At 44.8% G+C, this 19,626-nt stretch overlaps 1 protein-coding gene across 1 annotated transcript in view; it reads right to left on the minus strand.

The window, feature by feature from the left end:
* Nucleotides 1-8,540: 8,540 nt before the first annotated feature.
* The window catches only part of LOC138296332 (uncharacterized), an 89,234-nt gene continuing 78,148 nt past the window's right edge, over nt 8,541-19,626 (minus strand). The window contains exon 8 of the mRNA XM_069235374.1: nt 8,541-9,541. Within this exon, the coding sequence (XP_069091475.1) occupies nt 9,375-9,541 (167 nt within the window). The 3' untranslated portion in view covers nt 8,541-9,374. The remainder of the gene's footprint in view (nt 9,542-19,626) is intronic.

Raw genomic sequence — 19,626 nt, forward strand, 5'->3', positions numbered from 1 at the left:
CCCTACTCCAACTTCCTCCAGTAACTTTCTCCTCCTTTACAGACCTCCACCTAACAACTCAACAGTCCCAGATACTTTTCTAAATACAGTCTCAAACCGTATTACACTATACTCCAACCTATGCATTCTTGGGGATCTAAACAGTTGGTTTGACATACCCAATATGCCCCATCCAAAAGCTAACACTGGCCTAGTCGCATTGAACCTACATCAGATTGCACACAATCCCACACACATCGCTGGACACATCCTAGATTCATTTTTGCTAAGCCTGAACTAGTTACCCTTCATAGCATCACGCCAATCACATGGTCAGACCACCATCTGATAACTTTCTGACATTAACCCCTTCGCTGCCAGGCCTTTTCCCCCTCCTGTGCCGAGCCTTTTTTTGACTATTTGGGGCAGTTAGCGCTTAGGCCCTCATAACTTGTCCACATACGCTAGCCAAGCCAAATTTGCTTCCTTTTTTCCAACATCCTAGGGATTCTAGAGGTACCCACACTTTGTGGGTTCCCCAGAAGGCGGCCAAGAAATTAGCCAAAATACAGTGAAAAGTTCGTTTTTTTCAAAAAAATGTGAAAAAGGGGCTGCAGAAGAAGGCTTGTGGTTTTTTCCCTGAAAAGGGCATCAAGAAAGGGTTTGCGGTGCTAAAATCACCAGCTTCCCAGCAACAGGCAGACTTGAACCAGAAAACCCAATTTTTCAACACAATTTTGGCATTTTACTGGGACATACCCCATTTTTACGATTTTTTGTGCTTTCAGCCTCCTTCCAGTCAGTGACAGAAATGGGCATGAAACCAATGCTGGATCCCAGAAACCGAAACATTTCTGAAAAGTAGACAAAATTCTGAATTCAGCAAGGGGTAATTTGTGTAGATCCTATAAGGGTTTCCTACAGAAAATAACTGAAAAAGAAAAATATTGAAATTGAGGTGAAAAAAACATCAATTTTTCTCTACGTTTTACTCTAACTTTTTCCTGCAATGTAAGATTTTCGAAAGCAATATACTGCTACGTCTGCTGGACTCCTCTGGTTGCGGGGATATATAGGGCTTGTAGGTTCATCAAGAACTCTAGGTACCCAGAGCCAATAAATGACCTGCACCCTGCAGTGGGTTTTCATTCTATACCGGGTATACAGCAATTCATTTGCTGAAATATAAAGAGAAAAAATAGCTATCAAGAAAACCTTTGTATTTCCAAAATGGGCACAAGATAAGGTGTTGAGAAGCAGTGGTTATTTGCACATCTCTGAATTCCGGGGTGCCCATACTAGCATGTGAATTACAGGGCATTTCTCAAATAGACGTCTTTTTTACACACTGTCTTACATTTGGAAGGGAAAAATGTAGAGAAAGACAAGGGGCAATAACACTTATTTTGCTATTCTATGTTCCCCCAAGTCTCCCGATAAAAATGATACCTCACTTGTGTGGGTAGACCTAGCGCCCGCGACAGGATATGCCCCAAAACACAACGTGGACACATCACAGAAAACAGAGCTGTTTTTTGCAAAGTGCCTACCTGTAGATTTTGGCCTCTAGCTCAGCTGGCACCTAGGGAAACCTACCAAACCTGTGCATTTTTTTAAACTAGAGACCTAGGGGAATCCAAGATGGGGTGACTTGTGGGGCTCTGACCAGGTTCTTTTACCCAGAATCCTTTGCAAACCTCAAAATTTGGCTAAAAAAACATTTTCCTCACATTTCGGTGACAGAAAGTTCTGGAATCTGAGAGGAGCCACAAATTTCCTTCCACCTAGCGTTCCCCCAAGTCTCCCGATAAAAATGGTACCTCACTTGTGTGGGTAGGCCTAGCGCCCGCGAAAGGGAATGGCCCAAAACACAATGTGGAGACACCACATTTTTTTCATAGAAAACAGTGCCTACCTGTGGATTTTGGCCTCTAGCTCAGCCGGCCCCAGGGGGGGCAGAAATGGCCTAAAATAAATTTGTCCCCCCACCCCCTCCCCCAGGAGCGACCCTTGCCTATGGGGTCGCTCCCCCTGCGTGACATTGGCACCAAAATAAAAATCCCCGGTGCCTAGTGGTTTCTGCCCCCTTGGAGCAGATTGACCTACAATCGGCCAATCTGCCCCCAAGGGGGGCAGAAATGGTCTAAATACAATTTGCCAACCAGGGGAGCGACCCCTTGCCTAATCTCTATAAAAAAAATAAAAAAAACAATTTGCCCTGGCGCCTAGATGATGCTGCCCACCCCCCCCGCAGAGCGACCCTTGCCTACAAGGTCGCTCCCCTTACGTGACGGCGCAAAAAAAAGATCCCTGGTGCCTAGTGGTTTCTGCCCCCCTTGGGGGCAGATTGACCTAAAATCGGCCTATCTGCCCCCAAAGCGGGCAGAAATGGCCTAAATACAATTTACCCCTCCAGGGGAGCGACCCTTGTCCAAGGGGTCGCTCCCCATCTGTAAAACAAAACCAAAAAAAATCCCTGGTGCCTAGTGGTTTCTGCCCCCCTTGGGGGCAGATCAGCCTAATCAAAATAAGCTTCTTTACCCCCCAGGGGGGCAGAAATGGCCTAAAATAATTCCCCCCCCAGGGAGCGACCCTTGCCTAAGGGGTCGCTCCCCTTGCGTGAAATTCACGCAAAAAGAAAAAACTCCCTGGTGTCTAATGGTTTCTGCCCCCAAGGGGGGCAGATTGGCCTCATCAAAATAGGCCAATCTGCCCCCAAGGGGGGCAGAAATGGCCTAAATATAATTTGCCCCCTAGGGGAGCGACCCTTGCCTAAGGGGTCGCTCCCCACCTAAAAAAACAAAAAATAAATAAATAAAAAAAAAATGATCCCTGGTGCCTAGAGGTTTCTGCCCCCCCCTGGGGGCAGAAAAGGCCTTCACAAAAAAATGCCCCCCCTGGGAGCGACCCTTGCCCAAGGGGTCGCTCCCTTTTGTCAGTTTCAGAGAAGAAAAAAAAATCCCTGGTGTCTAGTGGGGTTTCAAAAGCCGGATTGCAAGCAATCCGGCTTTTGAAACCCTGGGAGAGACTTCAAAGGGAAGGAAATACATTTCCTTCCCTTTGAAGCCCCTCCGGGCCTCCCCCATGGGATTGAAAGAGAAATGCTTTGCTTCCAGCGCGATGGGGGAGACCCTGTGACTAATCAGCACGCGCTCGTGCGCTGACGTCACGGGGGGGGGATTGGGGGGAACCCCACAGAGGGAGCGCTAGCGCTCCCTCTGGGCTCTGTGACCAGGACGTAATGGTTACGTCCTGGGCACACCATCACTGTGCCTCAGGACGTAACCATTACGTCCTGGGCACAGAACAGGTTAAACTCCACAAATTCACACCCCACAACTACTTACATACACCTATCGACCATGGACAAACTCAATTTGGATGACTTAGAAACACAACTAACAGACAACACAGATCTAGATACAATCAATTCTGTTCCAAACCTTTATGAGTGGCTACAGGAAGCTTTTGATATCCTAATACCACTCAGAAAAAGTAAGCAGGACAAAAGAAAACCAACACCTTGGAGAAACACAGCGCTTAAAAAGAAAGCAACAGATCAGAAAGTTGCAGAGGACCTGCCTCAAAACAGTCAATACAAACTGCAGCTACACAAACTTAACAGTATACAAATCAATCAAAAAAGCAACAAAAAAAAGTTACTACTTAGACAGAATTCAAAATGCTAAATCTACATCCAAGAAATTATAAAATTCTCAAATTAAAAAAACCTACATGCATGGAAGGAAGTCACCCCACTGCTCAAGATTTCACAAACTGGCAACTCATTACACAACCAAGGCAGACACATTGGACTCCTATTTAAAACAGATGAAAACCATCAGCACCAACACCTTTTCTAAAATACCTTCCAAGAATAAACCAACCCAGCCTCTATAGTCCTTCCAAAAAATATCCCAAGGTGAATTTATGGATTTGGTCAAAGCAAGCAGGCCTTCCGGTTGCCCTTCTGACCCTTGTCCACCACAAATCTTCAAGAACATTCTTTTATCTACTTCTGCTGCCACACCTGTAAGAAGAATCCAACAACTAACTACAGGAACCTTTCCTGTTGACCTGAAAAAGGCATACGTACGACCGTTATTAAAGAAAACAAACCTAGACCCGCAGGACCCCAACAACTACAGACCAATCACAAATGGACCTTTCCTAGGCAAACTGATAGAAAGAGCAACATTGGCCCAGATGTCACAATTCATTGAAGACAATTCTACACTTTGACTTCCAAACTCGATTCCGCCCAGGAAGAGGCACTGAATCGGCACTCATAGCAATCTGGGATGATTTTAAAAACACAGTTGACTGCAATGGAGTTGCTGCACTACTTCTCTTGGACCTCTCGGCTGCCTTTGATACGGTTGACCAGGACACCCTAATTCAAAGACTCCACGAAGCCGGCATACAAGGGACTGCTCTCGACTGGATTACTTCGTATCTTCAAAAAAGATCTAATATCTACTCGCCCCCCTTTCTCGTCCAAGCCCTACTTCACAAAAGCAGGGGACCCCCCTAGGATCAATTGTCTCACCTTTGCTTTACAATATCTACATATCATTACCGGAACTGATCAATAATTTTCATCTCACATGCTACAACTATGCTGATGATACACAAATACTACTTAAATTAGAATGCCCCAAAAACATTGAAAACTCAGAAATCTTCAGTTGCCTCAGAGCCGTTGATCAGTGGATGACCTGGAGCCATCTCAAACTAAATACCTCCAAAACAGAAATACTTCTATGTGGTGACTGGAAACATTATGACCCTCTGGGCGTCTGGCCTGACTATCTCGGACCACCTCCTCCTCAATTATCCAAGGAAGTTAAAAACCTTGGCATCACCATGGACTCCAAGTTAACTATGAATGTCCAAGTGGACAAATTAGCACAAACAAGCTTCATCACCTTGAAGACTCTACAATGCATCTTCCCCCCCACCTCGGATTTCCACACAAGGGGCAAGCTACTATCTCGCTTGTACTATCCAAACTGGATTATGCCAATGGCCTCTACCATGGACCATCTCTATTATAAAAAAAAAACTACAACATATTCAGAACTCCACAGCCAGGCTACTATTACATGTAAAGCCACAAGCCCACATCTCCCCTGCCTTGAGAGCACTACACTGGTTACGCGTTGCCAGAAGATGCACTTTCAAGCTGCATTGTATCACCCACAAAGCTATATATGGAACAGGACCGCTTTTTTTCAGAAACTAAATAACCAAATACATTCAACAAAGAAACCTCCGCTCAAGATTGGCACCCTGCCTTAGAACACCACGATACAAGAAAAAGACTATAGGGGGTACATCTTCTCAATTCAAGCAGCCAAATTATGAAATTCATTACCCCCAACTATAAGAGCCACAGGTAACTGTCTTCAGAAACCTACTCAAGAGTTGGCTCTTTCCTTCATAACCACCATATACAAACAACTATGGACTGCATATGCCTATGTTGATAAATATCTTTTGATTAGGTGTATATTTCTAGTTATGTATAGTTCTTTAGAAAAATGTATTGCTACTATCTTTTGCCGTGTGGGGTCCCTCAGGGCTCTTCTTTGAGCCCGACGTTGTTTAACTTGTACGTGGCACCTCTGGCGGAGTTGGTTCGATCTTTTGGCTTCATTCCTACTTCTTATGCTGACGATACTCAAATCATTATCCCTATTGATAATGATCTTGAAGAAGTAGCTATTCGCTTCAATGCCTGTATGACGGCAGTCAATCACTGGATGAAGTCCAATTGGTTGAAACTCAATTGCGAAAAAAACGAGATTTTGTGCTTCGGAATGGACAGGGTACATTGGACCTCTAGCTGGTGGCCGGAAGAGTGTGGGACGCTTCCTGTTCCACGGTCTCACTCGAGAAATTTAGGAGTAGTGTTCGATGAGCAATTGTCATTTAAACCTCAGGTGAATCTGATAATTAAGTCCTGTGTGTGGACAATGAAGAAGTTAAAAAAAATTCTCCCTTTCATTCCTCAGACCAGTAGAACCACTGTCATTTTGGCCCTGGTCATTTCCAGATTGGATTATGGGAATGCGCTTTTACTTAATCTGAATAAAGAATCTCTGCACAGACTTCAGTTGATGCAGAATACGGCTGCCAGGCTGCTACTAAGATTACCTCGTGGGGCCTCTGTTAAGAGGGGCCTTAAAGATCTACACTGGCTTCCGATCAACCATCGGCTTTCTTTTAAGGCCCTCTGCATCACTCACAAAGCGGCTCATGGGATTGGGCCTACAACACTAACCACCAAACTAAAATGGTATAAGCCTAATCGCTTGTTGCGTTCAGCCGTTGCCTATCAAATTCAAATAGCCCGTACTAGGAAAGTAAAATGGGGAGACAGAGCTTTTACTATTGCAGCTGCTAAAATTTGGAACTCTCTTCCACTGAGTATAAGGCAAGAACACAACCATTTAACTTTCAGGAAACTGGTCAAGACATGGCTGTTTCCTCAATAAGTTTGGGAGCTCCTTTGCTTAGGTTTTCTCGGCCTCACCCAGTTAGCGCTTCGATGCCCGAGGGCCGGAATGCGCTTTATAAATGCCCAATACATACATACTATGTCATAACAAACTACACACACTCTTTAAACCTGTTTAAGTATATTTACCCATGGTTTTAAATATGTTTTAAATATGTATTGTATGTACATGTGTGCATGTGTGTATTCATGTATGTGTGTATATATATGTGTGTATGTTCTTTCTTGGCATGTTCGTGGGTCATTGCATGTCTCCTGGGTGGGTTGTTAGACTAGATATCTATGAATCCCTTCTCTCATCTTATATCACACTTATCTACGCATCATCATATGTCATGTCTATCAATCTATCCACCATTCCCACTCCGACTCATCCCAAATCTATTCTACTACTTTCATCTCCTAAATAACTGTCTAAGCTCTTCCCTCCGCTTCCACATCTAACTCACCAAACCTCACTTTACTACCATGACCTCCCAAACAACCCTACTAAATTCACCCTCATTTATCTCACCCTGCTACTCTAACCCCTTCCACAGACTCTTCCCTCCTCCATCCTCCTTTACTCATCCCAAGCCTAAATCCTATTACCATATACTCCCAATTAACACTTCTGGATTCTTTCCTCCTCCACCCCTCCATTACTCCAGTCAATCTAACTAAGAAACTCTCATATCCGCGGCTCAAATTAACTCATAATACTACTAAAACTGTACTCCTATTTCCTGATACTAATCCATCACTAATTATTGTTGGGTTCCGGAGTAGCGTGCTACTCGCCGTAAAGCACTTCGACGTCTCGTCAGGGGTAGTAAGCGCTATATAAATACTATTGCAATTACAATGTGCTGGCATGAGGCGTTGCAGCTGAGGTGTGGCCAGGTGGAGTAGGGGTGAGTCTTGCTGACGTGACAGCCTGCGCGTTGTCCTGCTGTGCGACATTCAGGTTGAAGAGCTAAGACAGGCTAGAGAAAGAGTGCAGGGACACGGTATGGTCTGGCAGGATCAGAGATTTAAAGATTATTCAGTGGCACTTTCCACTAAATCAGGCAGCTACAAATGTAGCTAGCTGGCAGGGCACTGTGGAGCTAGGTAAGGTGCCAACGTAAGGTGATGTTTGAGGGATGGCTCATTCTGCTGGGCTACTTCAGGTAGCTGGTGCAGCTGAACAGTGTTGTATCCTTCAAGTCAATTGCTCTGGACATCTGGCGGCATGCACATTCTCCCCTAATTAGGGCTGGGGAAAAGGGTGCAGCAGGGCCTGCTCCATCTCACCGCCACTCATTTGCAGAACAATGCACCCCACTGCCACTGCGAGGGGGAGGTGACCGAGCTGCAGGGTCCCCTCCAGCTTAATACCCTGGTCCAAGTGCTCCAGGGTTCGGAGGGGGGGGGGGGGCTTCATGCACTTTGCAGGGGGCCCTCCTCAAGTTTTGTTATGCCCCTGTGGTTTGCAGGGTCCGCAGGAGTGGCAGGTGCAAGAGAAAAAGGCTGCTGTGCTGGGTATCTCTGCATCTGTTAGAAGGGCAGAGTTTCTCCCCTTTTAATTAAATCACCCGCAACTTCCAACGTTGGGTCAGGGTGAGGGTCAGCGTCATCTCACAGGACGGGGCCCTGTAACATCCTACAGCTATTTCGTTTTCGTATTTCATTTGTTTACAATACGGACTATACAGTATAAAATAAAAAATGAAATAATTTACACCAGCATTTGAGACCAACGAAAATAGAAAATTTTTGATGGTACACCCTATCGGTTACACACACTTTTGCTAAAGCATTTCCAAACGTATAGTGATAAGCATTCCCTGGAGAAAACAATTTCAACAGAAAATGGTTACTGTTCTGAACTGAAGAAAGGTGTGTCCAAAGGCTTGAATTTGCCTCGAATGAAAATCCAATGCATCTAGTCCCATTTATCATTGTCAGGACTGACCACATGTTTAGGGCGCGCTTTAGAATAATGCAATTCTAGGCAACCATCAAAAATGCTATCAGCAGCAGGACGCTAATTAACCAAGAAGCTCTTAAACAAAAATTGGACGCAAGGGGGTAACAATTTCATTTGAAAAGGCTAAAATCCGTGCACCACTCCAAGCCCAGGGCGTGCTTGCACAAGTATAGGTTAAGTGACTTAAAATTGACACAAAGAAAATTTAACTCGCCTGAAATAAAATACCATTTTGTTTGGTTTACATGCACAAAAGGTATTTATTGTTCCAATGGGAATAATAAATAGCCCAGTGACCAGCCATACAAAAATACAGATGTATAACCAGTTAAATCTACACAACAATCGATGTGTTAGTTCAAAAAAACGTTACCAATGCCCCCTTCTGCATGCACAGTATTGTAAAACGCTTCTGTTAAAATTCAGTAGAATTCACTTTAAGCATGTTGAGTGTTAAATTATCTTACACAGTAATCAATACATTTTCACTTGCAATACCAGGCATGCAAATACTCCCAGGACACCACTGTAAAAGTGAGATACATAACTTTTCTAAATCAAATCAAGGGAAGCATGGTTAATCGTAATCTGTCGAACACTGTGCTAATGTTCGGGAATTAAAGCAATAATCCTCATTTAGCAGCTGTTGAGTTGGGAGGCAATATCTGTACAAATACTCCTATGTGCTTTTTCATATTATGGGCATACACCCAGGTTAAAAAGTAATGCATTAAGAAAATATTGGTTTAAAATTGAATAAAACCATATATACATAGTCCAACAAATACCTTAAATCAGTGTGCAAAAATCCTAAAAATTGCTAAAACAGCCCAACTAGTTGCCAGGACTGATTTTAAAATGTGCAGTGTAAAATGATTCATGCAGTAAATGTCCATTAGCTTCTGCATCAAGTGCGCCCTTTCAAAGGGTTATACTGCCGCTCTCGTAGATCTGGGACATATAACTTGCATGTGCGCATTCAAAGACGAAGCCCTTCATAGCTTCCATGTACAGCTGCTGGTTAGAATGGAGGTATATCCAAATGATTCGACTCAGGTGGGCAGATAAGGTGTCTCCGTGTAGCTGGCCTAAAAAAAAAAGTAAAAAGATCTTGGTGATAAAAGACGAGATTTTCTTGAGGAGGATAAAACGTTAACTAACAGCAGTGAACAGAAACACCAGAGGTAGGGTGGAAAACAAAATCATACTTGCCAAACTTTATCAGGACAAGTAGACTCTGTAACTAGCACTGGCTGGCGAGCAATTATAGAGCTCGTCTATCAAACAGCCTTTAGCAGCCTGAATGCAAAAGGCCTCGTTACTATCACTTAACACTTAGAGAGGTTAGAGCCCGTCCATTGCTACCATTGTTTGGCAAGGTCACTATTTTGCTTGCAGGCCTTTCTTTTCTTGTGTATGTCCCTCCTGAGCACATACACTTTTCCATCTTTTTCGACTGGCTGACTTGTATCTTTCCACTACTCATTTAGGGAACTTTTTTTTTTTTTTTTTTTTTTAGCACCGAGTGCACGTGTTAAACACTCTGCTTTTTGTGATGTTTACCCTCCCAAGTACCATCCTCCCCCGCACTCCATTTTCTTTCCACCCCCAACTGCTTTCTCGTTTATGCCCTGCTTTACTTGTTGAATAGCCACACACCATGCACTGCATGTTGTTACCTCCATCTCCCACCTATCTCAGAAGTCTTCACAACACTTTATTTTTTAAACTTTCTGGTGGGCCAATCACCCACCAGGATGGGATGTTCCACTTTAATGAATACGCGTTTGCACAAGTGAAAATTATTTTATATACTGCTCCAATAGGCATCAGCCATCTTGGGTTTGTATAAAAGGAATATATAAAAAAAATGGCACCCACTTCATACATTGGATTAGGAACCTCAAGAAGTTTCTACCATTCGTTGCCAATGCATACCTTTGAGTAATATGGCCTATTATAGAACAAACTTCTTCAGTGCCAACAAAGGATACACTAATTTTCTGCTGCCCTTCAATAGCAATTTTATAATTACAATAGACTGCATTTGGGCAGCCCATTTGCACAATCCTCAAATCCAGGTGCACTGGTTCTAGAGTTTGCAACAATGAATGTTGCCTCATTGCATCAATTTGTCTTTCAGAAAATGAAAATACGTAAAAAAGTACATAGACTCAAGGTAGGTTTAATTTCTTGTTCCCTAATCAAACACGCTAGTGTAGATTAACTTTCTGGTTGATCGTTTAACAACTGCCATCACTTTGTCATTAAATAAAGTGTTGAGAGTACAGAGGGGGTCCGGGAGTGAACTGTGTCTGATCTAGATCATCAGCTTCAGTGAACTGCAAGTTGCAATCAGCAATTGGCATGGATGTTCTAACTTAAAATCAACTGTATTGGCCATCATGATGCACATCAAAATGCAACATTGTTTTGGTTTTGAACAATATGTTGTGGCTGTAGAAAAAAAAGCAGTGGCTGGTGTGGCAAATGAGAAACTGCAATGTGGTCTTTCCATCACAATTAGTGTTTTACAAAAATTGGGACCATATTCAGTCTTCCATCTGTACCTTGCAGTTCTTCACTAACAGAAATTATGCTATTTGAACACAATCTCTTTGATAACCATTCTTTCAATCTTCAGCTGATGGTGTATCCACATTTTTAAACTTCTGAAGCAGTGTTCGGACTTTTCAGTATGGGCATTTTACACAATGTCTCGTATCACAAACGTTACACCAACTGAAAGGATGGCTGAAAATCAGAAGCTGCAGATGCATTGCTGCTGTTCATGAAAATGGTCATGGTCACTCCTGCTGACCATGTTCGAAAGGAGCTACACAGCAGAAACTGTGGAAATCCCTCTCACCCTTTTAAACCTCTTCTCTTGTTAAGGCGTATCCAAATTAGACTGTTAAATGACCAACCAACCTGGTCACACACCTGGGGCGATATCACTTATATGGCATGCTTTTCCTGTTTTCGCATTGGCACACCTTTCAAAAAGGAGCCCAGGGTGCAAATAGGGACAGTGTGCCAGATCACAAAGAATACGATGCTCCCAACGAAGTAACACACTGATGCTGCCTTGGGTGCAGTGCATTCATGTGAAATACAGAGCATGTTCTTCAAAGGTGCTCCGTGTGTCACAGTGCAAGCGGTATGCCACCCACACTTTGAAGAGGGGCGAGAGATTCCCTTGAAGGTGGTTGCTGTAAGTGACTGCACCCATATTCAGGTAGGTGTTGGAGGGGAGGGCGGAGGTGGTTCATGGGACCCACTTTCCCACTCCAGAGGGCTGAATATAGGTGGCACACTGAATGGCATGTTTGCCTCTGTAGCTACATCCATAAGGCACGTGTGCAGCAGTAAAGAGACTCCCTCATGATAGTGCTGCCGCTACGTGTGTGCCAGTGCCATCAGTATTACAGAGGGGGACACACAAGCATTTGAGGCCCTTTTGTAATACCACTGTGCCCCTGGGGTGCACAAAGCGGGTGCACATGGCAGTGGCTCCCCCGGGGCACATTGTTTAATACTGACTGTGATGCTAATGTGGTTAGCCAAATCTAAGGAAATGCACGCTGAAGGAAGTGTTTGGTACATCTATGACAATCTCTCTGGGGATTCTCATTTTTCTAACACAACCAGAATAGACATGTGTAGGATTGCCACAAAATCAGGGATGCCATATACCACCTATGAGTGGTTTAAGGGGTTTTCCAGAGTTTTATGGGTAATAACCAGTATCTACTAAACGCAGGCTGTCAGACACCTGCAAGAAAAGCCACTGTGTGAGCCTTAAGCTCAACTTTCCAACATATTATCCTGGCCTCAGGAATCTCCACATCAGCCTAAAGTCTTGGAATTCTAAGAAACAGAACAGTACAGACACAATGAGGTCTGGAAAGGCCCCGAATATGGTCTTTTGTATGCTGCTCATAACGTTGGATATCCTTTTCAGAGGCGATATAGGGAACAATAAATCTATCTTGGACAGTATTTTACTGGTGTGCGGATGCCACGACCTAGACCGAAGCGAAAGACAAAATAGACGCAATAGGTTTTCTTTAATAGCAGCTACTACCCAATGAGTTGTACACAAAGAGGTGAGAAATCTGACTCTCCAGTTACTAACTTGAACAAATGGCATTTAACCCTACTAGATATTAAAGGGGGAAATGACAAACACCTAAAATCTGCTCAGATAAGAAGGCGACATACAAAACCAAGGCAGATAAGAAATATATTACATACCATAAAATGTGGCCGACAACAGATAAATAAGAACTCCGGTTTAGAACCAATTAATACAATCTTTGTTGTCAAGTGAGAGCAGGTCGTGCTTCAAGAGTGGTCCAACACCTCATCAGTTTGCAGAGTACTTGGAGGTTGTGGGAAGAAGCTACAGGTGGAAGCAGACATTGCCAGAGGACATGCAGGTCCTTGAGAAGAACATGACAATCTAGCCCCAAAGGCAATTTCGAAGATGAGTTTCAGTGGATATTATTCACAGATGTAGTTTGAAGGAGTGTTCAATATGCTTAAATAGTAGCCATCACTGAAGAACTCAGGACAAGAGGCTTGTTCAAAAAGATAGTTTCATTCACGCATAAACAACTGGTTGTTAGTTTGCAGAGCAACAAAAAAAACAGATCGTGCAACTGGCCGGATGGAGCACCAGCCATTACTCCATAGCTGCAGACCACATGACTGTGGTATATAGTAAGCATGATGAAAAACCCAATAGTCAACCACTCCAACTTTAGTGCAGCTTGGAGGGCCAAGTCTAGTACTGAAGAAACAGTAAAGCAGTACATTTTTAGCCTTGACAAAGCAGAAACCGATTCAAAATTTTGGAAGCGTTGCTCTCAGGCTTCCAAATATGTTCTTATTCATAACCTATACCAAAACTGATGCATTTATTTGTTTAAAAAATTAGTTCAATTAATAGGTATTTTGTGGTTGGTACTCAGAGTACTTGACTTTTTGTTCACATAATGTTGTACTCTTTCGCTTGAGAAGTGCAACTACTCTTGTTAATGTCTCACCACCTAAAATGATCTCATTTCATTGGACTTACTGGGCAAGGGTACTCCTACCTATAACCACGTATGCCGTACACAGGGCTGACTCAGGAGGTAAACATAAGGATCACCAAAAAACAAAGCAACATGAGATCAGCAGTTGGCAAACCATTTACGCATGCCCATCTATGCTGAACAAAAGGCTTACTGTTTTAATTCAACCCACTCCTGGGTGATTTTAATATATGTGAAAGACATCTTTGAAAGCTCATAAGCATTGAAAAATTAAATTAGTGTGTTCTGTCATAAATAACCACTGTAAGGAGAATTCTAACCTCAAGAATATTTCACCCGTCATTGCCACTGTCCACCTATGAGAACTAAGGTATGCTATGGTTCAATCCTCTTCGTTGCCAAGAAAAATGTAATATACTCACTTTCCATTAACCAAGATCAGCAACTTTAAAACCGTAAAGCAGAACGTTGCTAAGTCTTAAAAGGAATGGAATTTAGACTGAGTAGTGGCAATATGGCTGGGTGTCCTATCGGGCTGCAGTCAAATAAGACCAAAAGCTCGGCAAGATCAGCAGAAGGTTTCGTTCGAATGACCACCATAGAAGGCCATGCCTGTTTGTGCCCTACAGGTGCTCACTGCCCAAAGCAAGAAATGCAATCAGGGTTTTCTCTAGGTAACATAGGTAGATATAATGCCCACCATCAATGACATGTGGCTATGTTTCTGGAACTTTCAAATTATGGGATTCCCATAGCCTTCTTGGAGTTTCTTCATTGCACCTTCAGTTAGCTGTGGACAGCGGTCTAAACCAGCCCTCCATCTACACTTACACACGTTTGTCCGTGGAATATGGTCTTTAGATAGTGTCTATACAGTTATAATTTGTGGAATTGCTTGCACCATGGATTGGATGTGGGATTGAGGAATCAAATTAGCCCTCATTGGTGCTTTTAGGGCAGCCAGGTCATCTGGATGTTCAGCAGGAATGCATGTTACATGCTTGGATGCTTCATCTCAAAGGACAGCCATCTGGTTGCACCATGTCTTATGAAATCTATGCAAAAGGATTCCACTCTCCCTTGGAGAGAACGGGGACTCTAAGGCCTGGGTTCTTGGAGCCTAAGATGAGTATTAGGCAAGAGACTATTGGTCTCCCCAGCTTCTTTGGGTTAAGAAGCCGACTGGGCCCTGGGACAGAGCTCTATGAAGGCCCCCCTCACACCTTCCCAGCCTGCGGAACCCCACCCTGGGCACTTTGTGACAGGGGGTAGAGAGGTGGACCTCTGACCAAGGGTCTAGTCAGAGCTTCTGAAACCAATCAATTACAGTGCTGGCTAAACTGTCCCAGAGCAGGCCACCCTGCATGGGGTGGACACCTTTTTATCCCTACTGGAAGCAGGGCTCAGAGGAGAGACCCATTAAACTAGGCTGGAAGACAGCCATAGACTGAGGGCTCTGGGACCCCAGGGTGGACCAGACCAGTTCCTTGCAGCATCTGGGCAGAAACGCCAGGGGACAATATGGTGCTTCATACCTGGTCTCCAATAATCCAGAGGACAACTACCTGCCTTTCTTGTAATCCATGGACCCAGAAAAAGAAAAAAAGGGGGGGGGGGGAAGGGAGGGCCATCAGCATGCACAATTGACCTCCTGGAGCCCTGTCTGGGGTTGGAGTCATATGAGATTTAATCAGACTTGCAAATAAGCTCAGTCATCACAATCACAGTGCTGGCTAAAACATGAGCAGACCGCCCTGCATGGGGATTTCAGCTTAACATCCCAGTCTGCTCTCCAGGAAGCAATGCTTGGTGGAAACGCCCATTGACCAGGCCAGAAACCCAGCCACAGACTCAGGCCCCTGGGAGCAGAGGTCCGGCCCTGGCAGCACCTGAGTGAGACTGACTGGTCAACAAGGGGATGGGGTGCTGTCCCTACTATTCCAGAGCAAGTCTACCCTCTTTCTTGTAATCCATGCACACAGCATGATAAGAGGGCCATCGGAGAAAACATACCTGACCTCCTAGAGCCCTACCTGGGCTCAAAGTGTCAAATTGTCCCTCATCTGGACTTCCAGAGCAGCCCAGCCATCTGGCAAATGCAAGGGGCATGACTAACAGAGCTCAGGCAGAACGTTTTATCCGGGCCAAGCAGGGAAGGCCTCCCTGGCCATGCAAGTCCCCATCCAAGGCACTTAGATAGGGTGGGCCATGAAACGTAGCCCAAGTCAGGGGGGCTTCCACCCTTGGCCCAGGGGAATCGGTCAGAGCTTCTGAACACAGACAAGCAGAGCTCTCTCCTTCCCTGGGCCTTTGGACCCAGTCCCAGGCACTCTGCGATACAGCAGGCCAGAGAAGAGAGTCAAGGGCTGGGGGCTTTCACCCAAAGGCAAGCCTGAGCTCTGACCTGGGGCCTAGTTAAAGCTCTCAACTCAGACACGTAGGGCAGACCTCTCCAGGTGAGTGGGTCCCCGTCCGGGGCTCTAAGTGACATGACAGGCCATGGAATAGAGCCCAGGGCTAGGGTCTTCGATCTGCAGGCCCCCTAGGTCTCTGAACCAGGGCCCAGTCAGAGCTTCTGTTCACAGGATTAAACCCGTCAGCCTTGGAGTGGCCTTTCCCCAAACATTTTGCCTTACTCCATGTTTTTCGGATTTCAATTTTGGTGGCCTTGGCACTCTAGCACTGGTCAACAGTGGTGAAGTGCAAAGTCATTGTGCTCTGTCATCTAATTATAGCAGAATTTGCTTATACCCAATTTTCATTTTTAATATACCTACAGGTCCATATTAACATGGTACTAAATGTGTCCAGCGCGTGTAAATTATATGCTACTAGTAGGCCTGCAGCACAGATTGTGCCACCCACTTGTGTCCCTTTAAACAGGTCTAAGGACTGCCAATGCAGCCAGTGTGTGCAGTTTTAAAATGCCATTTCAACATGGAAAAATAAACCTTTTGCCAGGCCCAAACCTTCCTTTTAATATATACAATATTTTAAAGAAAGTAGGTCATACTTTTAAGCTTTACATGTCCTGATAGTGAAAAATGAATGTAAGAGTTTTTCACTATTGCAAAGCATATCATTGATGTTATGCTTATTACATTTAATAAGCTGTAACCTCGAAATGGGGACAGGTAGCCTTGATCATTTCCCACAGTGGTGATCAAATGATCAAGCCCATTGGTGAAGTTAAACCAGGAGCACCATCCGATTCCTGCTCACCCAAAGTTGTGCAGGTGATAGCAGATTGCATTGCTCCAGTCTTGACGACTTTGTTGAATATGGCTTTTTCTAATGGCCCCTTCCCTGCCACTTGGCAAAAAGGTGTTAGTACTACTTTTATTAAAAAACCTTCTCTGGACCCTAGTGCGGTGAAAGACTACCGCCCCATCTCAAGACTTCCTTTCCCTGCTAAAAATGTTGGAAAAACATCTTTATGTCAGCCTATCAGAATATCTGGAAGGAGATGGCCTCTTGGCGATTACTCAGTATCGTTTTAGACCAGGATTTAGTACAGCGACAGCTTTGATTGCTGTCTTAGTGGTGACTGGAGCCATAAAGGACCATGGTGGAAGTGTGAAGGTAACTTTACTTGATCGTTCTGCCCTGTTTGACACAGTTAGACACACAGTACTGTTAGACTGCCTGGCCAACATCAGCATTTTTGGACCTGCATTCAAACTTAACACTTCCTTCCGGAGTGATAGTTAACAATCAGTGGCCTTGGGGGATTTCTGATCAAAATCTTTAATTCCCTGTGGCGCCTCCAAGGTTCATCCTTTAGTCCCACACTTTCTAATATCTATGTGGCACCCTTGGCTAAACTTATTCAATCCTTTGGTTTTGCCTCAGTAGCCTAGATCGACGACACTCAGATTGTAGTTTCTATTCCAGGCAATGCAGATGAAGTAGCTGACAGGTTGAACAATTGCATGAATGCTTTAGTAAGTTGGATGTCTTCTAATTGTCTAAAACTTAACTCAGATAAAACTGAAGTTTTAATTTTTGGAAAAGAACTAATCTTTTGGGGCCACTCTTGGTGGCCTCAAGAATTAGGACCGCCTCCAAATCTGGTTTTCATGGTAAGTTGGTGGGTTGTATTGGATGCTGACTTGTCATTTAAGGTCAGAGGAGATCAGGTGAAGAGCCATGTTTTGAGGTCCTTTCTGAACTGGGAAAGTGTGGGAGGTCTTCTGAGGTGGATCGGGAGGGAGTTCCAGGTCTTGGCAGCGAGGTGGGAGAAGGACATTCCTCCTGCTGTGGCATTCCAGATGCATGGGACACCGGAGAGTGAGAGGTCAGCGGAGCAGAGTTGCCTGGTGGGTGTGTAGAAGTGGTGTCTTTGATGGAGGTATTCTGATCCAGCGTTGTGGAGGGCTTTGTATGCGTGAGTGAGAAGTTTGAAAGTAATTCTCTTATCTATTGGGAGCCAGTGCAGGTCTCTCAGTAGGGCGGAGGTGTGGCTGTGTTTGGTGGCGTTGATGAGACGGGTGGAGGCGTTCTGGATGTGTTGCAGTCTTTAGTACCTTGGTGGTGGTTCCGGCGTAGAGTGCATTGCCGTAGTCTAAGTGGCTGCTGACGAGGGCCTGGGTAACTGTTCTTTTGGTTTCAGTGGGGATCCATTTGAAGATCTTCCTAAGCATGCGCATGATGTTGAAACAGGTGGAGGAGACTGCGGACTTGGTGGTTCAGCCAGAGTGAAGAGTCCAGGATGAATCCGAGGTTGCAGGCTTGGTCGGTGGGGGCTGGAGTGCTTCTGAAGGCTGTGGGTAACCAAGAGATGTCCCACGCTGAGGGGTTGTTGCCAATGACATGGACTTCAGTTTCTTTGGTATTTAGCTTGAGGAAGCTCTCCTTCATCCATGCAGCAACTGCCTTCATTCACATGTGGCAGTTGGCTGCGCCCGCAAAGCTCTCCATAGCATCAAATCCCACTACATGGCAAAAAAATTAGATTGTATCCAACCTAACCAAAATTTGAGATCCACCTCATCCTTTCTCGTGCTAACTACTAGGATAAATAAAGCCTCCTGGGGAGGACATGGGTTTGACTATAATGTTAGCCAGCTATGGAACAAAATGCTTTCTTCGTAATCAACTAAGCCTCCATAACGGTCACAAGCTGCTGAACTCTTGGTTGTTCACACATCCTCTTAACCATGCAGTCTAGCTGGAAGTGTTTCCCAGTAAGTCTAGATCCTTAGTGCCAAGACACCCTCTGGTATTCACGCCCTTTATAGATTTCGCACATTCATTCATTAGTTCATATTTGGTATCAGGATTTTTCATTACAATTCCGCTTTTATGGTAAATCCAATTTTGAAAATGCCAATTTTAGAAAGTTGGCATCCTCTTGTCTCCGCCATTTAGTGCCTGCAGCCTGTCACTGGGTCACATGATTGGACGGAAGTAGCTGAAAGTTGGTCTGTGTAGTCCTCCTAGACAGCCACATATACTAGAGAGTTTAGGTGTGCCGGGATGGCCCATGACTGGCAGGATGGGAGAGCGGAGCTGGACACAGCCCTACTTACACCTGAATAGGCGGTGTCCTGCCTCCACAAAGAACTGCATACTCCCATGTAGTCAGTCTGGAGGCAGGACAGAAGAAGCAGGAAACCTGTGCACTTTAAAGGGGGACCTCTGTAAGCTTCTCCCTTTTCAAAGGAGGCACCAGGTGTAAGTACTGGACCACAGAAACAAACTTCAGTACACATCTGGATCTGTGGCAGACTGTCAGGAAAGACTGCTGTGCTGCTGAAAGACTGCCACTCTGCTGGACTGTTGGCTAATGTGCTGACGACCTGCTCTCTTGTCTGGGTGAGGACTGGACCTGAAACCTGTACCCAGGACCCCAAGAATGACTCCAAGGACTAGTCTCTTGTAACCAGCACCTGGCCTTCTCAATTTCAAGTCTTGCCCTGTCAAGGGGAGCCACCCCAGTCCTGGGCCTTTGGAAGAGGGCTTGAAGGTTGTCTGCCATCCTATCTGTGAATCCAGAAGATCCAACAGCCTCTGCTCCGTGGTACGACCCCCCCCCACCAAAACCAACACATTGCCTCTGAAAATTCTTCCAGCGTAAGGACTCTGCATCAACCTTGCACCCTCATTGGAACCGCCGCTGAATGATGCAT

This window comes from Pleurodeles waltl, chromosome 5 (assembly GCF_031143425.1).
Source record: "Pleurodeles waltl isolate 20211129_DDA chromosome 5, aPleWal1.hap1.20221129, whole genome shotgun sequence".
In the NCBI taxonomy this organism is placed as follows: domain Eukaryota; kingdom Metazoa; phylum Chordata; class Amphibia; order Caudata; family Salamandridae; genus Pleurodeles; species Pleurodeles waltl.